Source organism: Trematomus bernacchii, unplaced genomic scaffold (assembly GCF_902827165.1).
Source record: "Trematomus bernacchii unplaced genomic scaffold, fTreBer1.1, whole genome shotgun sequence".
Lineage (NCBI taxonomy): Eukaryota > Metazoa > Chordata > Actinopteri > Perciformes > Nototheniidae > Trematomus > Trematomus bernacchii.
In genome coordinates this window covers 17780165-17801951 of record NW_022987739.1, presented here as the reverse complement: position 1 = coordinate 17801951, position 21787 = coordinate 17780165, and the positions used below count along the sequence as shown (strand labels likewise).

The 21787-nt window shown below is 38.6% G+C and overlaps 1 protein-coding gene across 1 annotated transcript in view; it reads left to right on the top strand.

Moving 5' to 3' along the window:
- The first annotated feature begins 681 nt into the window (after positions 1-681).
- atp11b (ATPase phospholipid transporting 11B (putative)) overlaps positions 682-21787 on the top strand; it is a 49591-nt gene continuing 28485 nt past the window's right edge. The window contains exons 1-14 of the mRNA XM_034147627.1: positions 682-985; positions 9236-9352; positions 10560-10649; positions 12334-12414; positions 12752-12859; positions 13352-13480; positions 15589-15692; positions 16584-16631; positions 16938-17002; positions 17828-17909; positions 17990-18140; positions 19764-19961; positions 20217-20375; positions 21022-21200. Of these exons, the coding sequence (XP_034003518.1) occupies positions 959-985; positions 9236-9352; positions 10560-10649; positions 12334-12414; positions 12752-12859; positions 13352-13480; positions 15589-15692; positions 16584-16631; positions 16938-17002; positions 17828-17909; positions 17990-18140; positions 19764-19961; positions 20217-20375; positions 21022-21200 (1538 nt within the window). The 5' untranslated portion in view covers positions 682-958. The remainder of the gene's footprint in view (positions 986-9235; positions 9353-10559; positions 10650-12333; positions 12415-12751; positions 12860-13351; positions 13481-15588; positions 15693-16583; positions 16632-16937; positions 17003-17827; positions 17910-17989; positions 18141-19763; positions 19962-20216; positions 20376-21021; positions 21201-21787) is intronic.

The following is a 21787-nucleotide window of genomic DNA, read 5'->3' as shown; positions in this document are numbered from 1 at the left end:
TATATATATATATATATGATGAATCTTCAGGGCATTTCAGAACAGTATGAAGGAGGAGACAAACGTTCACTTAACATACTCATGTCTGATGAGAATTTCTCATCTTCAGATGTTGTAATTACAAGGCCAAACTACTTGCTTGGAGACCCACGGACAAAACAAATGTACAGGGTTTCATTAGCGATTAGATATATCATCAATATCAGATTATATAATGAAGTTTATATAATTTGTTTTGCCCCTATACAAGACATGGCCTTGATATACCTTTATCTCAGTGCAGAAATGTTTACATAAGAAAAGCACAGATGTTAATAATTGACATTAACATGAGATTTCAACATGGCACATTATTATCGCACCTAATTAAATCCTTTGAGATTTCTAAGTATATATTTTTATATTACAAAACAAAATTGCAATTAAATGACCCAAACCAATTCCCAAACTGACTTAAGGGCATTTGCCTGCCTATTTAGTTATCCAGCCTAATCTTAACCTATATAGATAATATATCATGTCTATATGTTTAATTAAATGATACTTGTAGTTTTACATGAAGTCTTTTCTCTCTGTCTTTCCTCTCATCCATCACCTGTGAGTGCAGACAGGCAGGGGGCGTAGAGAGGCCGCTAGAGAGCAGCCAGAGTCTGCAATGAGCTGAGAGCTGGCAGGGGGAACTGGTCGTGGCAGAGCAGAGATGTAGTGCAGCTCTCTGGGACTCCGTGGCCAGCCGATCACTCTCACCGGGGAACATTTGTCCGACATTACCGCGGAATAGGAATGACCGGATTACCTTTTTTGCACACCTATACTGCATGAATGTGTCGCGTAATGCGGCCGAGGAGAGCTGCCTTTGGGGGGAAATATTTATGTTTCGGGACGGTTTTGTTGGAGTAGCTAGTTGCTAGCGCTGGGCTAGCGACTGTGCTGTCTACTTCCTAACGTATTTGTTAAGATGCTTCGGTGGATACGACAACAGCTGGTAAACCTGCTCTCCTACCTTTCTTTTTAAGCTAGTCCTCATTAGCCCACAGCAGTGCTCGTCTAATGCAATTCGTAGCTCACGGAAACATGTATAAACTTTATTTGGGTAACATTTAGCAAGCTAACCTAGCGATATAGCTGTTGCCGATGTGTCCAAAACAATGTTGTGTTGGTCTCGCTGTGATGACAGTCAGGTGTAGGTAATGTTAGCTACCTTCCTAGTTAGCTCCGGTTAATTAGCTGAAATTGTGTTACTAAACTAATGTTCATGTTAAAACTTAAACAGCAAATCCACTGGGATACGCTTAAAGTGCACTTCTGAGTTCATTTGAAGTTTGTTACCATTTTTAACACAGACTTATTTTAATAATAAACACAAGAGTTAAAGCTAGCTAAGTGGCTAACGATGTCAAACTTGGCAAAGTTTAACTGCTAACTAACCTTCAAGTGGGTTAAACTTAAATATTAACGTTTACTCACCATTAATACACTTAGAATGGCTTATTATTTCTAAATAGAGCTGATAAACGTGTAACAGCTGTTCACATAGTAGTTTCAACTCACAAGCAAAAACAAAAAAAAGTTAGCGTTTCTTATATTAACTTTAACGACATCTTTGGATCGGCGGTGTGTTTTTAATTAACTTCATAGTGTACATCTGTATGGACTGGAAAACATGAACAGTAACTTAACGATCTCGGGAGTATCATTTGTTTAGAGAGCATCCTGTATTTGCTGTCATCACCTGTTGTTTGCCTACAAACATGGCTGTGTGGTGACGCCACGCCTCGATAGGCAAAGGCACAGGTAGTGCCGATAAACGTCCGAAATGATCCATGAGAGCCCTGCCTGATCCAGGTTTAAAACAATACGAGCAGCACAGAGTGATTTACATGTCAATAGTTTAATTTCGCTGGAGGAATGAATAATGTGTGTTTCAATCATGCTGCAATGACACAATGAACTTTATATTGTTTTAGTATGTTTGTCAGAGTAAACTTAGGATAAGAACCTGCCTTGACTCTAATGAAAGTCGTGTGACTGTTAGTTTGGGTGTGTGAGCATGTGAGCGGGCATGCCCATGTGAATGAATGAAATGGGATTAGTCATGACATTGGTCCAACTGTTGATGTCACCACAGACAGTGAGTTTAATCAATGTTATAGTGTGTCTGAGCTCCCATTCCTTAGTCCCTGAGTTCACCCTGTACTTAAGTTGGGTTAGAGTGACACTTGCTTAGCTGCAAGTTGGTAAATCTTTTCTTTCCACTAATAGAGGTTAATTTTTGTCTTTTTCGAAGAGCACCTCAGAGAGTTAAACTCCATAAAAATAGTAGCCTCCTCCTAATTTGCGATAACTCTGTTCATTTGACCCATCCCATCCCACATAATTGACCTGCCTATTTAATTAAAAGTGTAATTAAAATGCAACTAACCTAATGAAAAAGTTTGTCAGGGGGCATTTGTCTGACCTTTATATCAGTTGGAAGGTACTGCAGGGATAGTCATTCCCTCATATGCTCCTTATCAGTGTCTTGCTGGTGACATAAAGCAGAAAAGAGGAAGAGATGAGGGTGAGTCCTAATGGGCAGTATGACAGGCTTTTAATATCCCTCTTCTCCCACCAGCAGTGCTGACATCATGCTAGTAATGCATTCATAACATATAAGACTAACTCAAATTACAGTGCAAGCAACTTAGAAGACCTTTTGACATCCTGTTCTGCAAGTATCACAAAGGAACCTTTTGTGCTAGTCACTATTTCCTATAGGGAGTCACTATATATTATTCCTGTCCGTTGCCCAACGCAGACAAAACGTTCTTTTCCTAACTTTAGATTTCCCATAGGCATACTCTAATGTAAAGCTTGTCTTTGGCATGGCTTGCGAGTGATAAGGGATTTTGGATATTGCTTCAATGCACCAAGAGAGGAGGGCTTTGAACATCAAATCAAATCAAATCAAGTTTTATTTATAAAGCACATTTAAAAGCGATTTTTGGTCGAGCCAAAGTGCTGTACATGTAATAAAAACACATTACTACAATCACAATAAAAGACAATAAATTACAACAGATATATATAAAAAAACATAGTCATTGCTTGGTAATGCAGACCAATGTTTTCATGATGTTATTTTAGAAAAACAAAAGAAAACTAGCGGTTATAAAATGCTCACTGATGCATTACTTATATCAGGTCTCCGTGTCTGCAAGTTTATATGAGGAAAATGATAATAAACTTTCTGTGTGTGTGTGATGTAAATGTCAGTTGGTATTTGTAACATACCATTATATACTATGCATCTTAGCCCTTTGAGCTAACAGAATATCCAACACACTTACATTCGTGCTCAGGATCACATTTGGACATGTTCCAGCAACCCTAATAATCCAAAATCTGAAGTAGAAAAACATTTGAATATTGACTGGCCCATGCCACCTTTGATACAATTGTTTAATTCCATATCATCTGTAGCTCTTAAGGCTATCCATGTCATGCCACATGTTGTTAGATATCTTTCTGTCATGCCTGTGGTCATGTTGTTAGCTCTTGTCATAAGTAATACGGTCAAAAGCAGCACCTCACCGCATCTGACTGCAAACATCCCTCTGTAGCTCTCGCTCTTCCTCTTTGTGCTGCAGCTCTTACTGCGACTTCCTCTCTCCCTCTTTACATCTCTGATTAGGCTTTTGATTAAAGGCCTCTTAATCTACGATACGCCTCAATGCTCTGCAGTGGTTCTGAAGTATTAGGCTTTGCAATGCAAGAATTCCCAAAAGGCTTTATGCAAGGTGTAATTACCTGTCTGCCTTCAAATTGATGGGGGCACGAGAGTCAGGGATAAAATAAAAAGTCTGATTTTAAGAGGGTTTACTAGAAAGCTACATTAAAATGATTGCTGTATTGTCAGTATTATTTATTTTTATATATATATTGTCATTGCAATAAAAATGACAAAGAGGCCTGTTATTTTGTGTAAGTTTATAGCAAATTAGGACACTTAAACTTCTAAAGTTTAGTTGGAAAAGGTCTGATATACCTTTTATTTAACTTCTTACTGGTAATAAATATAAGCCTGGTTGCACAGTCTGTAAGCTTTAAAATCAATGTCTAACTTGTTATATCCATCTTCACTGTTTTGATTAGTATAAGTATTTGGGGGAATCAAAAATGGCTTGTACACCTCATTGCTTGTACTTAATGAAACGGATAGGTTAAGTGCCAGTCGTACCTATCCATCAGCCAGGTTATGACCTCAGCTCTATGCAGTTTTCAGACATTTCTACTCAATAATTTCCACCTAGAGAGGTTGTACCAAAGTACTGAATCTAGCACTAGCAGAGTTCATGTTAGGTCTCTGGCTCATCATCACTGCTGCTCATTGAACATTTGATGGTGTTCAAGATCGTCTGAAAGTTTAACATACATACATACATGTACATCCTCTGTTGATAATATACATATTAATATACATATTATCAACAGAGGCAAACACAAAAGTAATAGCCTGCTTTGAATTGAATGAAAATATAATGACCATATTGGGACCAGGTTGCCGTAGTCGTGCATCGGAGGTTTCAAGGTTTCAAGGTTTCAAGGCTTTTATTGTCATGTGTGCATAGCTACAGCGTAGTTATGACAATGACAATCTTAGGTCACAGTGCAACACAATGAGGTGTATATATTGTAGATATCTGAATCTAGTGAATGGATGCGGTTTTGGCTGTATGTATAGTGAGTCATGTTGTTGTTTTCTGAGATAAATGATAGCATGCATGTCTTGGGAATGAGCAATATGCTCAATTGATTGTCTCTATGTTTTCCCCATTTTAAAGTCCTATGTTTTGGTGATTTCAATGCCTCTTTAAGGAAAACATCGCAGTTTACCTGTAAAAGTTAAATGCAGTTTGGCAAAACGGACTGCTAAATAAAGTTTCTTGTCCCTCAGCCCAATGGCTAGTGAATGTTCAACCAGCCAATCAATAGATTATCATTGTATTTTCGTCTGGTGAGTGATGCAAATATACTATCGATTAGCATATTACAACAGCATTTAGCCTTCATTATATACAGGCAATGTGAGACCTATTTGCCTAATGAAGCGATTAATTGTGAAGCATTATTGTATTTGATATATGCAGCGTGAGGAACATGTTGTATGGTTGTTGTGACAGAAAGATTGGCTCTGGACTAATTAGAGTGTTTTATGGTATATGTATGGTCACACCAGGATACAAGACACTGCATGTCATTTACTGTCAGGCTGTTTGAGATCTTTCAGCGCAAATCTGAAAAAAGAAGCTGCATTAGACGTTAGCCTTTTCGATCGTGCATATATCTTTGTTGGTGGTGATAGAGAACAGAAGAAAAGTAGCAAAGGCGAAGCTAGCCAATGGAAACAATTTGTCATCTTAACCAATTCTTGTCTTGTTCTATAGATCTATGAACTTCAATTACCATGGATGTAATCCATCCTCTGTATGTTCACTTGCAAGTTCAACAAGATGAACCAAAAACTCAAGCTAATCGTTTTTTTCACTGTGAAGCCCCACACTAAAGCACGGACAATAATTACTTTATTATGCATTGCAGTGTGTTCAAAACCTTTGGAAGAGGTGCTTCCCTTAATTTCACAAGGCCACATCTTTGTTACAGTTACACCTGGCTGTTAGGTATTTACTCAGCCAGCAGTAAAGATAACCAAAGCTATTGTGTGCAAAGATATTAATGATTAAGCAACACAACTGATGGTTGATTTATGTGGTGGTGTGCTAATCTCCGACTACTGAGACTGTCTGAAAACCTGGGAGGAGAGTAAGAAAAAACGCCCTCCTACAACCACTAGGTCCTTGCTGTAGTCATGTCAAAGTTGTGTTGACTCACTGGTTTACTGTCCTAAGGTGCACAATTATCATAATCGCTCTCCTTGTTGATCAATGTCAGTGACTCAACAGTTACTGTGTGAGATGTAGCCATTTATGGCTTACAAAGTTCACTTCCTGTCAGTGTCTGCAATTACTGTGTCATATACTGTAGGTTGTTTTGCTATTCTGTGACACTTAATATCTGTTAAGTGTAAACTAAGAAACATTAGAGTTTGCTTATTCCACTCAAAATGTGTTAAATCCATGTTAGTGTGCAGCTTTTTTTCTGACAGGTGTGGCCTTTCAAAGTGCATATTAAACAGCAATTATATATGCAGTTTTAACACAATGTCACAAAAACTGAAGCCGGAAAAAAAAGACGTTTTATTTTTAGTTCAATGTGACCACCTCGTGGGAAATGCCTAGCAGCCGGTGTTAACAAACAGTGGTGTTATTTGGTAGATTTCTATTTCCCCAGCAGTGAAGTCAAGTTTTAGGGAAGCTCTAAACTATGAATACAGTACTTTGTGGGCACTTTCATTGTGAGTCTGGATGTTCCTTTAAATGTTTTTAATAGTCGCACTGAGAAGGTTAAAAAAGGCTTAATCATCTCCTAAAAATGTGTGAGGTTTTGTTATTCACAGTGAGTTTTAAAATGTCACTACACTAGTTACAGTGAGGTTTAAGTATACATGTGGTTTTACTTTGATGATGCACTGGAGGTGTGCATGTCACAAACGACAACACAAGATAATAGCAGCTCTTCCTCTTGAAGCTCAGTGACTGTTTCTGTATATACAGTTTTTCCCTGCAATATTTAAAACTGATACACTGACCCAGTGAATTTATTAAATAATAAACAATATGAAACCAGCAGCAGATGGAGAGCTTGATAGAGTGAAGCAGAAAGTGTGTGTGTGTGTGTGTGTGTGTGTGTGTGTGTGTGTGTGTGTGTGTGTGTGTGTGTGTGTGTGTGTGTGTGTGTGTGTGTGTGTGTGTGTGTGTGTGTGTGTGTGTGTGTGTGTGTGTGTGTGTGTGTGTGTGTGTGTGTGGTGTGTGTGTGTGTGTGTGTGTGTGTGTGTGTGTGTGTGTGTGTGTGTGTGTGTGTGTGTGTGTGTGTGTGTGTGTGTGTGTGTGTGTGTGTGTGTGTGTGTGTGTGTGTGTGTGTGTGTGTGTGTGTGTGTGTGTGTGTGTGTGTGTGTGTGTGTGTGTGTGCTGTGTGTGTGTGACGTCATAGACGTCATAGACGTCATAGAGCAGTTTGCAAGTTATTGTGAGCTTTAACCTTCTTAGAATAGCGTTCGGGTCGAGTATGTGACACAGGACAATACCAGGAAATGATATAAGAACAGACAAGGCAATTGCATGTCATTGTGTTGCTCTGCAGATGAATGTAAACACATTTTTATCAATGATTTTATTGATTTAAAAATGATGGAATTACATTGGCTAATAAAAGTAGTCTACTACGTAGCAATGGTTAGAACTGCAACCATAACAATAGATGTTTTTAAGAGGATCAATTAACTTTATGTCAAGTTCAGAATTATTCCAGCTCCAATTGCTGTGTAACTGAACATTGAGTATGCTATGTTCTCTCGTTAGTATGCATTTTGTACATTTCAGCAACACTGGTTGATGTTTTCTGCCCAGTAATTCTGAATCCTCTTGACATATATTTTCAATTAACTTAAAACACTCCCATAGCCTGCACCGTGTTCGGTTCAGTTTTCACTTCATGGCTGTCTTCTTCAATTTGGCTGATTTCCCTGTCCTCCTGCTTTTTGTCGCTTTTAACCTCTGTTGCCTTTGCTCCCCTCTTGTTCTTGTCCTTCTACTTTCTTTTCTTTACTGGGGACCGTTCATGCACCTTTCAATATAGAATAACAATTATTCAATAAATATTCCAAGGTGATGCTGATGGAGTAGTGTTGTTAAATGTACCCAACCTCTTATTGAGGATTTATATGATTGGACCTGGTCCCAAGAGTCTATGATCAGGGTGTCCTTAGCAACAGAATGTTATACATAGCAGAACATCTGCTACATTAACAATTCAATCAGAAACTGTTTATCTAAGACGTGATATAGATATAGGGATGCATATCGTTGACTTTTTTACGATACCCATACCACTGAACGATACCGATACTCGACCGATACATATCGTGATACTTTCATGTTGCATAAGGGAACAATGGGTTCATCCCGCAATTACTCCCATGAAGCGCTTTATGATATAGTTAACATGTCAAATGAATATTAGAATTAATTGTGGGACTTCAACCTTTTAGTACTGAACAAACAATGAAAAACACGTTTGACAACACAGGCTTGAAGACTGTACATTCCTGTACTCTGATTTGATGTGACAGTAGCAAATGTTTTGAGAGGTTGGATGTGTTGCCGCCTTTCCCAGAAATAAACTTCTTGCAGTGGTTACAGACCCCACCATTCAGACTGGCAGCCACACTTTAGATTTTCGTGCCGACATCGAGCTAATGAAAAAACAAAAGCTAACCGAAAGGCTCAGACGTTCAGGAGGAAGGTGAAGGGCGTTGCTTGGCAATCGAGCCAATCACCGAAGCTTTTGCAAGACGCGCGATCTGATTGGCTGGCGGTTTGGGCGCGAGTTTAAGGATATTACGCCTAACTTTATTAAAAATAAATAAATAAACCGGATCTGATTTCAGTACGGTATACCGTAGCCACCAGTAACCGGTATTTCGGTAATACCGGGAACCGGTATGCACCCATATATATATATATATATATAATATTAATAATAATAATCCTCATAACATTTCCAGTTTTTGATTGCAATTGTCGCATTCCTTGGTAATGTATTGGGTAATAGAGTGTGTGTGAGAGTGAATTGACTAAAACTGATAAATATTTTGCCAAATTCTTTAGTGTAGTTTTGATTACCTTCACCCCATTTGAATTGTACGTGTATTAGGCTATACTGTATGTATTCGAGTAGGGCTATTATTTTATTCTGGATTTAATGAATGTCCTGACCTAAAAATGGTCTCGCTTTCATAGACATATATTGAATTTTTGTCTACTAATTTTTTTTAATTACCAGAAACAAACTTGCTGGTCAAGCATTTTTTACCACCCTAAACATATTATCTGGCTGCTCACTAATGTGCATTTCAAAGGAAACCTAGAGAAACATGCAGTATTATTGGGACCTTTTCATTTTAGTTTGAATATGATTCCATTGATTATCATTGTATTTGTAGTCGTTTCTGTCAATAAACGTACTAAGAGTTGTAAGTAACCAGCTTTCCCTCCTTTTCCCCATATTTTCCGTTTGTTCCTCTTTCCTGCCCCAACCCTCTTCCCTCTCTCTTCTCATGTGTCCTCCCGTCCCTCAGGGCTTTGACCCCCCCCATCAAAGTGACACCAGGACGATTTATGTAGCAAACCGCTTCCCTGAGCATGGCCACTACATACCGCAACGCTTTGCCGACAACAGAATCATCTCCTCCAAGGTACTTAATGTTGATCGAACCACTATTGGTGTTTTCCACATGTTGTTATCACACTACAGGATATTATGTTAGGCAGTCAATGAGATTAATGTACAATTGTCTACATTAGAAAATAAGGTAAGGATGTTGTTCTTGAAAATGTCTTAACTTCTTGAGATGTTTTCTTTATTTTCAAATTCTGTCATAACCACAAAATGTTAGGATTTTTCATTTTAAGCCAAGAGTGCAAATTACATAAGTGATGGAACCACTGTTCACTTATTTATGAGGGCACTGCTTTCTTTTTTTAAGAAACATCAACTATGACATGTTGCATGCTTGAGCAGTGACAGCAACAATGTGTGAAATAAAAAGTGTCACGTACATACACTGCTTTCTTGCAGCTTGACCAGTGTTAAAAAAAGTATCCGGTGCTCTGGAGTGGTGGGAGAGAGATAAGAAGTGAAGCATGATTTATTGATAAGAGGATCAACTTTGATCAAAAATAAACGTTTGTATTTGTGAGGGGATTAGTAGTTCAGATGAAAGATGAACAAAAGGATCATAATCCAAAAAGGCTGCTACCATCAACAGCAGGGATGCATGTCAGTGATAAGGCAGTTGATTCAATGGATGAAAGTAGTGTTTAATGTCTTGGGTTAGAATCAAATTCAATTTAAGTCATGCATTTTAAGTGACAGAATTTGCCCCCCCTAAAAACAAGGTTAGTGTTTCTTCTAACTCTGAACCAAAGTGATGATCTTCACCTTAATGAGGTGAAAGCAGGGTATTAAAAATACATGCAGAAAAACAACATCAGCTATTCATAATCTAATGGTTAATCAAAATGTAAATTTGAAGTCCTTTACCACTTCCCACAATGTTTATGTCAGAAACATAATTGACTGATGCCATGGTACATATTTGTTTCATTTAGAAGAATCAATGTACCTGTTGTTAAAGGAAGGAAGTATGAGAACAATGTGAAAATGTATAAATAAAACAAGTATTTATTCAAATTCAGCATTTTCTGTTGCCTGCTTACATCATATTCATAAATAGAGTAGTTGTATCTGCCTTGTGTATTTGTTTGTATATTTAACTTGTTACTTAGCTCTTTGCATTCAAGAAGGCGGAAAAAGAGTCTCAAATATATCTTTTTGAAACCCACAGATACCCTGCCTAAATAGCATTTGTACTCAAAGTTGTTTTTTTCTTTCTCTTTCAGTACACAGTTTGGAATTTCATCCCTAAGAATCTGTTCGAGCAGTTCAGAAGGATAGCCAACTTCTATTTTCTCATTATCTTCCTTGTACAGGTAATAACACTCACAAACACACCCATAACTCTTTTTTTACAGCTACACGTACTCCCCTCAGATGACAAGTCAAGTGCGACCTTAGTTTCCCTGCCCTGAATTACAAATGTGTGTTTGTCTGTTTGCACACGAGTAAGCTAGTGACTCATAGACTACTAAGGACAAGTATCAGGACAGGTCTGCCTCTGAATTAAAACATTACACCAACACATTAAGTAATATGTGTGTCTTTACATCTACCCGAGGCGTTAGGCCTTCACTCTGCATCAGTCAGCCTGTGCTGAAGTCAGATTTGGCTTTCAAATGTTCAGCCTGCTCCTGATTTATTTGGGCCTGTGTAGTGAAGCCAGAGCAATCGACTTGACTCTGTCTAAAAAGCCTCTCTTTTCACCCACTCACCCGTCAGTGAAGCTGAAGTCAGACTTGTATAAAATCGCTAAGTGGAGGACCTCATCTTGACATTGTGAACATAAAGCTTTTGTTAGATTTTTTAGATGGAGTTCTCAGCTTGGATCATAGTTTATGTAAAACACATTTTGCATAGGGTGTTAACTGACTTTTTCAAACAATACATTACACACAATTTTTCTAAGTTCAAATTTGTCTCACCTCCTACAGTCACTCAATACGAACTCCGTATTGTTCTTTTTTATTATTATGTTTTATATTATGCTTTCAGGTTTGTCGTCCCATTCTTGTAGTCGCGATATCTCGAACATATTCAGGAAATTAAAACATTTGGCACAATGTCCACTTTTGGATAGATTTTGATGGTTGAAGGTCACTTTAACCTCACAACACAAGTGTCTGACGTTAACTCAAGCATTAATATGCTAAATATAAAATAAACACAAATGTCTAGTAGGATATAAGGGCAAAGTGATGACATTTTGGCCGGATATGGATCTAAACTGCACACCACCGTAATTCTGAAACTGAATTTAACAGTTGTAGTTTCCCTTGAAGGAAAAAGGCTTGCACTTGTCTATAGTTGCTAAATATATATTTGTTATGAGGGAAACCATATAAGGACATTGTGCTGTATCTCCTTGTCCTGTGCCTCTCTAAACTATTATAAGCTGATGTTATTAGTTTTTTACTTGTGGCAGAGTGGAACAATATAACCACATACCATAGAACCACAAAGTCCCCGGTTTGAGCACATATCCTTCTCTCTTTTTCTTACGCTCTCCCCTTATTTCATGCCTCTCTATACTATTAACTATTCAATAAAGGCCACAAAACAAAATTGAAAATGTGTTTGTGAATGAATGATTTATGAGTAAAGTAGTACTTTGAGGAAGATTTGTTTAAACATTTGCAGAGAAGGATTAGGGTTAGTGTTGGGACACCTAAACTTTCTAAAATAACAGCTATTCAATGATTCATGTGAGGTTGGGTAATCTGAGTGTCAGCTCGAGTAAATGTTGCCTTTGAAGCTTTTCATATCCCTTTTTGAGTGTGAGTGTGTTTATATCTAAACTGACAGTTAACCTACGAGAATAGGAGGGAAGTTATAGGGATTTCCTGTTTCACACATCTGCCTCTACTTCTTTCTGTTGTCTTTCTAGTTCACTTGTTTTCTCTGATAGGGCACACCCACTTTAACTAAGTCTCTCAATGTTCTACCTGCTGCACCTCAATTAATTATCTTCAAACTTGCCTCTTGTATTTGTCTTTCCAGCTAATGATAGACACCCCAACTTCCCCTGTCACCAGTGGCCTGCCTCTCTTCTTTGTGATCACAGTAACTGCCATAAAACAGGTGAGGAAATCAGCATATGGTTGCTTCCTCTTTATTGGGCTGACAATGTGGAACTAACAAACAGTGCATAACATTAAAGTTAGATCAAATTGTTGACTTGAGATAGCCAACCCATTTCAACTTAGTTTAGTATTCAGTTGAATTCAAATGCATTCCTTTTAGTGTCATTAGCCACAAAATAAAAATACATACAAATATTAAAAAGCTGTTGTTGTTGGTTAAGGATCTCTATTACCTAACCAGTACTGCATTTGGCATTGATATGAAAAGGTGTGTTTAGAATAATTTTCAGTACAGTTGATCAATAATAATAATATTCAACAAATGTATTTTCTAGGGCTACGAGGATTGGCTGAGACACAAGGCAGACAACGAAGTGAACGGGGCTCCAGTGTTTGTGGTTCGCAGTGGATGTCTCGTCCAGACAAAATCCAAGAACATCAGAGTAAGACGGCAAAAACGACACCCTAAAGGAACCTTGTTTATACCAGTCATACAAGTTCAAAGCTTTGCTCTTTGTTTGAGAACAGGACATTACATCTTGTAAAACGTGTTCTTAAAAGCACCTACAAATAGCATTGTTCACAGCTTATAGCCAACAGACATACATACTTCAAGCCTGGCTGTTAAATTCCTGATTCTCGGGGTGTTTATGTAGAGCTGGTCCATATAGAAGTAGAGGATAATGATGTCAATAAAAACAGAACTAATTTGTATATTTGTATAAACTTGGATTTCCATAGTGTTCTTCCTGTTTTTGGCCAGCTACACAATGAATTGTTGTCTGTGTTAATATATAAATAATAAGAAACGGTGGAATCATCACAGAAAACATTAAATGATATTATGAAAATGCAGACTTTGATACAATTCAACACCCGGTTAAAGAAAATGTTGGACACTTAACCAATATTGACTTTGATGTGTGTCCATCCAGGTGGGGGACATTGTCCGAGTGGCTAAAGATGAGACGTTCCCAGCTGACCTGGCGCTGCTGTCTTCAGATCGTGAGGACGGCACCTGTCACATCACCACAGCCAGCCTCGATGGAGAAACCAACCTTAAGGTCTGCTGCGTGATATATTCAATTTGGGAGTATACGTGAGAGTATCAGTTTTTTATTTAAAACTTTAAATAGACAGCCTATTCCTTATACTTGCGTCAGGAACATATATTTTATTTAGTGAACAAGACTGCTGCATATCCACAACCAATCCAGTGATCCAAAATTGCAAAACTCCACTAGCCTACTGATTAGCCTTACAGGTGCGCTTTCCACGTAAAACATTGCCAAAACTATTTTTTAACTTGCAGCCCTCTTCCTCTCTCCCTTGCATTGCTGCGTTTCTGTCGTTACTGCAGATCAGTGGAGTCTTGCAAAACCAACAGCAGGATATAAATCTTGTTGATAACAGGGTTGAGTGCATGCAACCTCATGCCACTCATAAAAACCTGGTTCTTTTTATTGTGATATTATAGGTCTTGAACAGAATTAGAATACTTGATTAATTCCGTGGGGAAATTAGGTTTTGTGAAAGTTGCACAATTTTTTGAATTAAATAAATAAATGTTTATATAAGCATATGAAGTTATAGTAATAATGTGCAATACAAGTCTTGGAAGAGTACCAATATGTTGTGTACCTTTGTGCTCTGAGGCAATGCATCTTCAAGACACATTTTAAAGCTGTTGGATTGGCAGACATCAGGTCACATGACCAATGCCAGTTTGTGTCTGTGCCAGGTGTTTGCATCTCTTAAAAATACACCTTTAAGTTACTCAGATACAATGATATAGTTTCAATTTTTTGCACGTCCTAATTCAGAACATCCTCTCCTTCCCTCACTCTCACCCTCACACCTACAGTCTTGCCAGAGGCCGTGTTGCTTAATTACCTCTCTAACGACATGCTGCTGCTTCTGTTATAGTTTATTTATACAGCATATTGTGCTCTGAGGCAATGCATCTAAAAGACACATTTTAAAGCTGTTGGATTGGCAGACATCAGGTCACATGACCAATGCCAGTTTGTGTCTGTGCCAGGTGTTTGCATCTCTTAAAAATACACCTTTAAGTTACTCAGATACAATGATATAGTTTCAATTTTTTGCACGTCCTAATTCAGAACATCCTCTCCTTCCCTCACTCTCACCCTCACCCTCACACCTACAGTCTTGCCAGAGGCCGTGTTGCTTAATTACCTCTCTAACGACATGCTGCTGCTTCTGTTATAGTTTATTTATACAGCATAGTGGGTTCTTTAGGTTGCCCTAGAAATGTGTTGGCGTAATCTTTGCCCCTTTTGATATATTTATTCATTGCTGCAGCTGTTTTTATTCTGCAATGTATAGAACAGTGATGCTCTTTATTCTCCCCCAGGAGTGCTTGTTCCAAAACTCTGTAGCTACAGTATTTTTGGATCAGGTTTATCCGTCCAAGTATACATGAACAAAAAGGGCTCAGCTGTTTTTGGTTGTGTCAGAATATGTGGGGGGTTAAGGAAGGTCAGATGGATAGAAAGCTAACAGCGGTCCCAAATGGTGTCTTCGTGTTTATTTATGCCCTACTTATTATTGCTGCTCTGCACATTTACAAGTGTAAAAAGATGGGTGTATTCAGTATTGCTTGGCTGTGTTTTGTTGCTTGCTTGCATGTCTACGTGAACTGAATAGTTGACATAGTTGAAGTATTACTTTAATAATGTTTTGCCTTTTTATGTTGCTCCGCCTGGCTTTGCACTGTCACGAGAGTGTTTGGTTTGTTGCTGTTTTTCAACGATCACCTAAACCTAATTATTTTAGGAACATCTTGCTTAAGGTCTGCAGTTGGATATACACCTGTTGGCTCACACTGGCACATTTGCACAAATGTATATATGTGTTCTCCTTAGAGAAATGTAGTAAAACAAATGTTGCTTGCATCTCACCATCACACTATGGTACAGATTTTACAGTCGATGCACTGTATGGTTGCCCTTCTTAAATCTTCAGTGCAACTGGCTTCATAAAACAAAGCTCTATGTTCTAACTACCGGTATATATAATTTTGTCCAAGATTGCACATGTGGTCACACTCTGTCTTTAGTATAAAAATGTCCCCTTAAAACTAAAAATGTATCGATATATAGAATGCTTCTCTTTGATTTACCTGTATTTGTGTGTTTCATGTGTGCAGACTCACTTCTCTGTGGCGGAGACATCAGTGTGTCAGTCGGTGACCCAACTGGAGGCTCTGCAGGCTGTGGTGGAGTGTCAACAACCAGAAGCCGACCTGTACAGGTAATCCAGTCTATGTGTGCACACACTTTCTGGATAAGAGCAGGAAAAGACCAGTGCAAAGTCACATATAGTAAACGTAGCATACGCATACTGCATTAGAACAATAACAGCCAATGTTCTGCCTTTCAAATCCTCATAAAGGAAATACTCTAGCTTTATATTTGCTTTTTACTTGTAACTGTAAGTAACAATTGCAAGTATAGATTCATATTTTCAATTATTTGATATTCTGGGATCTCCAAAGACCCCTGGTTCTAAAAAGCCACAACAATTCATACATGGTAGAAATGCCCAGCCAGAGATGTGTTATTAAATGAGTGATGAAGTGAGAAGGCTTCATCACCTCTTCAACAACCCTTCATCCTCCTGTCGGTCTCAGCTAGCTACTTTAAGATCGATCAGGGTATTTTTAGATCGGCCAGTGTGTTTCGGTGGCATTTTTCTCCCCTCCCCTCTCTCTTGGTTGCTGTGACTCTCTTAACCCTCACAGTGTTTACATACACTTTACTAAATCAACTGAAAGTGAAATTCACAGGCCTTCATATGTCATTTTCCTAGAGTTGTTTTTTTCTTCTAACATCTGGAAACATTCTCAAATGTGTTCATTAATCACCAATCTGTTATTCCAAGTACTGCAAGAAAAAAGTCTGTGCATGCTGCAGAGGCCTGGATCTAATACATTTAGAATATGTCAGAGTGTAGTGGAGAATATGATTGCTGACCAGCTGCACATAAACACAGGAATCACGTTATTGAAGTGCATGTAAAAGCCTCTCTCGGATTTCCTACATTTACATGATTTTATACTGTAACCGAGTTTCCTGTGTGCATTTGAATGTACTTACTGTCTCTCTCACACCACTCAACTAAAATGCATTTTGTGTTTTCCAGGTTTGTCGGTCGGATTACGATTACTCAGCAAGATGAGGAGATAGTCAGGTGAGACCAGATTTATCCAGCTGCTTGTAATTCAATTAATAATAGTATGTGTGCTAGATAAGCTGCCAAACATACAGCCCAATAAGATGAACAATAAATGGTATTACATGGCTGTCAGTTGATAGGGAAGCTGTTTGAGAAATGAAGCTCCTAAATTTGAAAAAAACAACTTCAAATTGCAGATGTATAAGCCTTGTCTACTGTTGAGTTGAGTTTATATCAATGTCCTACTGTTTATTTTCTGTGCCGAAATCACATCCATCTTTTTCTGTATTCATGTTGTTGTTTTTGTTTGTTTTATGTCAGACCGCTGGGTCCTGAGAATTTGCTGCTACGAGGAGCCAGGTTGAAAAATACCAAAGAGATTTTTGGTGAGTCAGTACCGATACAAATCAAAAGGAAAGCTTCTGTAAATGTCAAAACCTCCACCTGAGAGGGAAGCAGTTCGGGGTAAATTAAATATAACAATGGATGATGAATTAAGAAAAAATGGTATACAAAATAAATCAATTGACAGAAAAAACTAAAACAGGTTGCTTCTGAAATGCTTCCAGTGGATTATAGAAGCATCAGGGAGAGGTGACACAGCCAAGGTGGAACTGACACTAAAAACAATTTTATTGGACAGTATGGGAAAAACAGACCTCTCATTATCATGTGACAAAAGTATGATTATCTCAACTGTAGACTTTTATAGCAATGGTTTAGTAGTCTGTCTGTCTGTACTGTGATAAGTGCTTCAAATGTAATCAAAATGTTATCTACATTTCCAGATGGACTATATTCAAATCACAAGTTGAACCATATTTATTTAAGGCTAAATATGTGTTCAAATACCATATGTGAATAAAGTGTGGTGGAGCTGCAGAGATATCTCGGGATACAAATTGATTATTACAAGCTGAACAAAACAGATTTTACACCAATCCTCTTAAAAAAATCACACCATGATCATAATAATATATTTTGCGAAAATGCGAAAATGTTCATTATTAAAAAAAAATGCAGTTTCAATATCGGTGAAAACTATCGCTATCGTTATTTTTTACAAATCATGCAGCCCTGACAGTTATTGTGTGGCATAGAGAACCAGAATCAATGACCTACCATGCAAACATTGATCATTTTCATAACTTTATGTGAAGGGTTATTAACGGGCTAATGTCTTATTATTGCTTAATCCTGTGCTGTTGCAGCCGTGGCGGTTTACACAGGGATGGAGTCCAAGATGGCGCTCAACTATAAGGGCAAGTCTCAGAAGCGCTCTGCAGTGGAGAAGTAAGTGGTCTCTCAGAGGAAGCAAATCTCCTTCTGTTTTAGGAGATAACCTTTAAATGTAAAATATCCTCTCCTGTCAGGTCCATGAACACCTTCCTCCTCATCTACCTGGGCATCCTGCTGTTCGAGGCCATCCTCAGCACCATCCTGAAGTACGCCTGGCAGGCTGAGGACAAATGGGACGAGCCTTTCTACAACCAGAAGACTGAACAAGAGAGAAACAGCAGTCCGGTAAGTGTTCTTCGTATTAAGCCCCAGAAGAAAGCATTGATTTTCTTTTTGTAAGCAGAGCAAGCTATCAGCCGCAGAGATAAGATGAGGTGAGATTTTAGTTGACATTCCACTTCTGTTCTCTCACTTTCTTGTTGCTCCGCTTTAATCTCCACTCCGAATAATAATGGGCTTTCTCTCTCTACTGCAAGTATAAGGTAATAGGGGGAGTGAGTGAAGATGTAAAGACGAACCCGAGCTTGAATCCACACCCACACACACACACACGCACAGATCTAGACGGGTGATGGAAGGGTGGTTTCAGTGTCTCGAGGTTTTGTAACAAGGCTTAAGTGAGGAAGTGCCTTTCATGGGGACAGTCTGCCGGCCTATCAGCCTACCTGCCAACACTGATCAGTCAGGGAGAACAGCAGCCTCCCTGTCTTGACACTGAGGGGGGAGAAATCTCTGTTCAGTGCACTCCCTTATCCCTGGAGACAAAGAGAGTAATACCTGTAACAAATGAATGGCTGTGTTTTTACCATTAGTTTAAAAGCAACTCCAGCCCCCTGTCCCCTTTGTATACCATTAACCAAGGATTGCATGTCTCCCCATCACAGCTATCTCCTCTCTCCAGGGAATATATTGGTCCTTCACTAGACTGAAAAATATCTCAATACAAACATTATTACAGTTGTTTTCCCTCCCTGCTTTGTAATCAGAACTATTCAGATGTATTAGGTTCAATTCTTTATTTTGTAAAATGGGATAGACAGAGCTCAACTGTAGGTAGCATGTCATAAACCTGTCTCTTTAAAGCTGCTGACACTCAATGTCTGAGAGACACTCAATCTCTCAGTATGTGGTGCGCTCTTACTCTCCTTTCCTGTCACATACAGTAATTACCTCCATAATGGGAATGAATTACCCTGCCTGCTTTGATTTACAAGGATCATTGATCACACCACCAGTCTGTGTGGGGCTGAGATGTGTATAAAGTAGGGCTGAACATGAAATGTTATCTTAAATGCAATATGGATAAAATACTGTTCTGAATTAAGTATAGTGGTGCTGTAGGGATGTTCCTAACAATTGTATTCTCTTTAGAAATCCGTGTTACAGATCATTGCAAAATATTGTGAACATATTGCAATATTTGTCAAAATAATAGCAATAGCAATATATTTTTTAAATCAGTTGTCCCTAGTAATCAGCACATTTATATTCCAATGATATTGTTTTTGTCTTCCACCAGTAAAACATAACATTAAATTGCAACATTGCCAAAGGCATTCCTCTATTTTCCATCTCAGATAAAGCACAATGTAAGCTGAGATAAATGACAAAAAACGATTGCGATACTCTTGTATTATTTATTATCCTAAATGGATCAGTTTACAACATATTTTTCCAAATGCTGTTAGAGGCATTTTTTGTTATTTACAAACTTTAATTTGTTCCTGTTTTGTACCAAATCATCATCCTTCTTCTCTCGTCACTTTTGTCTGTTCTCTTTCCCCCACTCTCCATCTTTCTTCCAACTACAGTTACAAACGGTTTCAATATCTTCCCCCAGAGTTCAGGTCACATTGGTTTATCTCGCAATCTTGTTTCACTTAGGCCCTCTGTCTTGTTCTCCTTTAGATCTTGAAGTTTATCTCAGACTTCCTGGCATTTCTGGTCCTCTATAACTTCATCATCCCCATCTCGCTCTACGTTACTGTGGAGATGCAGAAGTTTCTTGGCTCCTTTTTCATTGGCTGGGATATGGACCTTTACCACGAGGAGACCGACCAGAAAGCTCAGGTCAACACATCTGACCTCAACGAGGAGCTGGGACAGGTAGGCCATGCAAGTGCCTGAACACATACATAAAGCATAGGAGCAAAGAGACATAGACTTGCATAGACATTTGAGTTTTTCAGTTAGATATTAAATATAATGCATATTCAACTGCAGGAAATATAACCTTTTTGACATAACATAAGGGTTTGTATTTTATTAAATAGTCAACACATACATTGTCATCCTAATAATAGGAAAGGACCCTCTGCCTCACATCTACTGCTTGAATAATCCTTTTATTTATTTTCTTAGGTGGAGTATGTGTTTACAGATAAGACGGGTACGCTAACGGAAAACGAGATGCACTTCCGTGAGTGTTCAATCAATGGCATCAAGTACCGGGAAGTTAACAGCAAACTGGTGCCGGAGGGAATGACTGACGATTCACCAGACGCTTCTACACCTCACCTGGTAACTCGCATATGAATGTAGAACATATACACTGTTCCCAATTCTGCCATTTAACGAGCACCACCGAAGAATATGATTAAAGGGGCCCTATTATGCTTTTTAGGGTTTTCCCTTTTCTGTACTGGGTAATACAGGTTTTTGCGCATTGGAAATGATCTGCAAAGGCTAAAATCCCAAAGTTCCCTCCAGAGAGAGTTTCTCTCCCCCCCCCCCCCCCCCCCCTGTAATGGTTTCCTTTGTTTACTTATGTAACATAGTGACATCATTATGTAACACTTGTGTTTCTATTGGCTAGCGCTCGAACAAATTGTATGTGAAAGCTTAAGGGGTGGGACATCTCTAAGCTGTTGACCAATCACAACAGAGCCGGCCGGGAAAATAAAAATAAAGACTTTTTGAACAGTAAAGCATGTAAACATGTTACGGCAGAGGAACAAAATACAAGTATGAACCTGAAACTTTGCATAAAAGAGCCCCTTTAAATTACTCTATTAGACAATGATGTTATAAGGAAAGATAATTGGCCTAATGGATTTATCCCTGTTGCAGCATGAAATGCACAAAATGATTGACTTTTAATCACATCTCCCTTATGTTTACAATGACAGTTAACTTTCTAACCCCTTCCTGTTCTCGTTTCATCCAGATGGGTGAGGAATTATTATTTCTCAAGGCGGTGTCCTTGTGTCACACGGTTCAGATCAGCTACGATCAGCCAGACGGGGGCGGAGACCCATTCTCCCATTCAAACGGTTTCTCTTCCAATCACATAGAGTACTACGCCTCTTCACCTGACGAGAAAGCTTTAGTAGAGGCAACAAAGAGGTGAGGGTACATTCAATTCAGCTAAAATAGCTGATTTGTGCATGCTGACTTTGAAACCAAGAGTGTTTTCGACATTCTCAGTTTACTCACAGCACTCCAACCTTTTTCCTGCTGTAACCCTTGTTTTTGAGGGTTTTTTTTGTCACATAAATATAGAGCAGGCCACGATTTAATGTACAGTGAAAACCCTCTAACAAATGATTGTGTAAAATGTCTCAAATACATTAATAGAAAGAGACCAGATTCTCTTATACCAGTTAGATAAAGATGGAAGCTGCAAAACTCTTCCAGTTCTAGGAAGGACGGAGCATTTATGAATGAGAAATGAGGCTGTGTACCTCTAAATTGCCAACTATAAGGCTTCATTGGGCAGGAGTCAGGGATTCTTGCCTATGCCAATTCATTGCATCTAATTGAATTATGTCATGCAGTGAGGGTTGCACCCATGACCCAATGCCTTCATGCTCCATTTGGCCCCAGACAGTGCATCTGTTCTGTTTTGTTTTTGTGTTTTAATTTAAACTGAAAGCAGACACACTTGGAAACATAACCTCAATATTCACCCGCAAACATAACACCTGTTACAA